Source organism: Cupressus sempervirens, chromosome 9, assembly GCF_028749045.1.
Source record: "Cupressus sempervirens isolate cs-2001-9-10 chromosome 9, ASM2874904v1, whole genome shotgun sequence".
Lineage (NCBI taxonomy): Eukaryota > Viridiplantae > Streptophyta > Pinopsida > Cupressales > Cupressaceae > Cupressus > Cupressus sempervirens.
This window is the reverse complement of record NC_143126.1, coordinates 812916770-812917846: the sequence shown is the minus strand read 5'-3', so window position 1 is coordinate 812917846 and position 1077 is coordinate 812916770. Positions and strand designations below refer to the sequence as shown.

Here is a 1077-nt window from a genome sequence, read left to right as displayed (position 1 = left end):
TAGGAAAATATAACGCTAATCATTGTAACTGCCTGGGGTTTTATAAATGAAAATTGCATTTCACAAAAGATGGAAGAAGATTCAATAGCTTGTCCATTAGTTCCTAAAGTATAATATTCTCCAGCAATATATTCCTTTAACAACAAATTCATCTGATACAAAGCCCTAAAGATGAAGCTCTTTCTTTTGAACCCTGCTTGTGTAAAGAAATTCCTCCATACATCAACTGTAACGTGTCTAAACTTTCCTCTCCTTCCCATCATATGCTATCATATTACTTATCTGCTTCCCATTAATCAATTCTTCGTGCTTTACCCTCATTGCATCATTTCTGTCCATAAATATCACATCCAACATATCAAAAACCACGCTGGATTGGTGAAGCACCTCGCTCAATCTTTTCACCAAAGATGGAGAATCATGCTTGGTTTCAATTTCAACAATCACCATGATCCGAGGCCTCAACTTGTTGATGAGAAGCAACGATTCAAATAACAAACTTCTAAGAATAATTGGAGCGTAGGCTGCCAAGGCCCCACTAGATCTCACGTTGAATAAACCTTCCTTAATCTCCTCCATGCTCTGCATCTCCACAATCTTGTATGAAAATAGAATCTCCAAAGATCGGGCGAGTTCACGAAGCCTTTTCCCACATTTCCTAAGCTCCTCACTATTCATGCTAACTACCATGATCTTTAGCATTTGGGGACCACAAGTATGAGAAGTAGCAGCAAGAAACTCCATCAAGACCGTCCATTGTGGTCCATTTTGTATAGCAAAATCAATCACATGAATTGTGCTTGCACCCCCCATGACATCTATGATTGCCTGAACTACCATGAACTATAGCATTCTCACGTACGACAAAAACCTAATGTAGCAAGCAACGTTGTTGCTGCTAATTAGAGGGTGTAGATAACCTCACAAAACCGATCACAACTCTGATAGGATATCTCCATTCTTTATGTTTTGACAGATGCTCATACCCTATTCTATAGCTCTAATTTGGCATAGGCAGCAAGGATGCCAATGTAAACCTTTCATGTGTATCACCTCAGCTCCAATACGTACATGGAC

General features: G+C 39.3%; 1 protein-coding gene across 1 annotated transcript; it reads right to left on the bottom strand.

The window, feature by feature from the left end:
• Positions 1 to 237: 237 nt before the first annotated feature.
• On the bottom strand, positions 238 to 840 carry LOC149541184 (DELLA protein 2-like). The gene has a single exon (XM_089802793.1). The coding sequence runs from the start codon at positions 838 to 840 to the stop codon at positions 238 to 240; it is 603 nt and encodes a 200-aa protein (XP_089658919.1).
• Positions 841 to 1077: the final 237 nt, after the last annotated feature.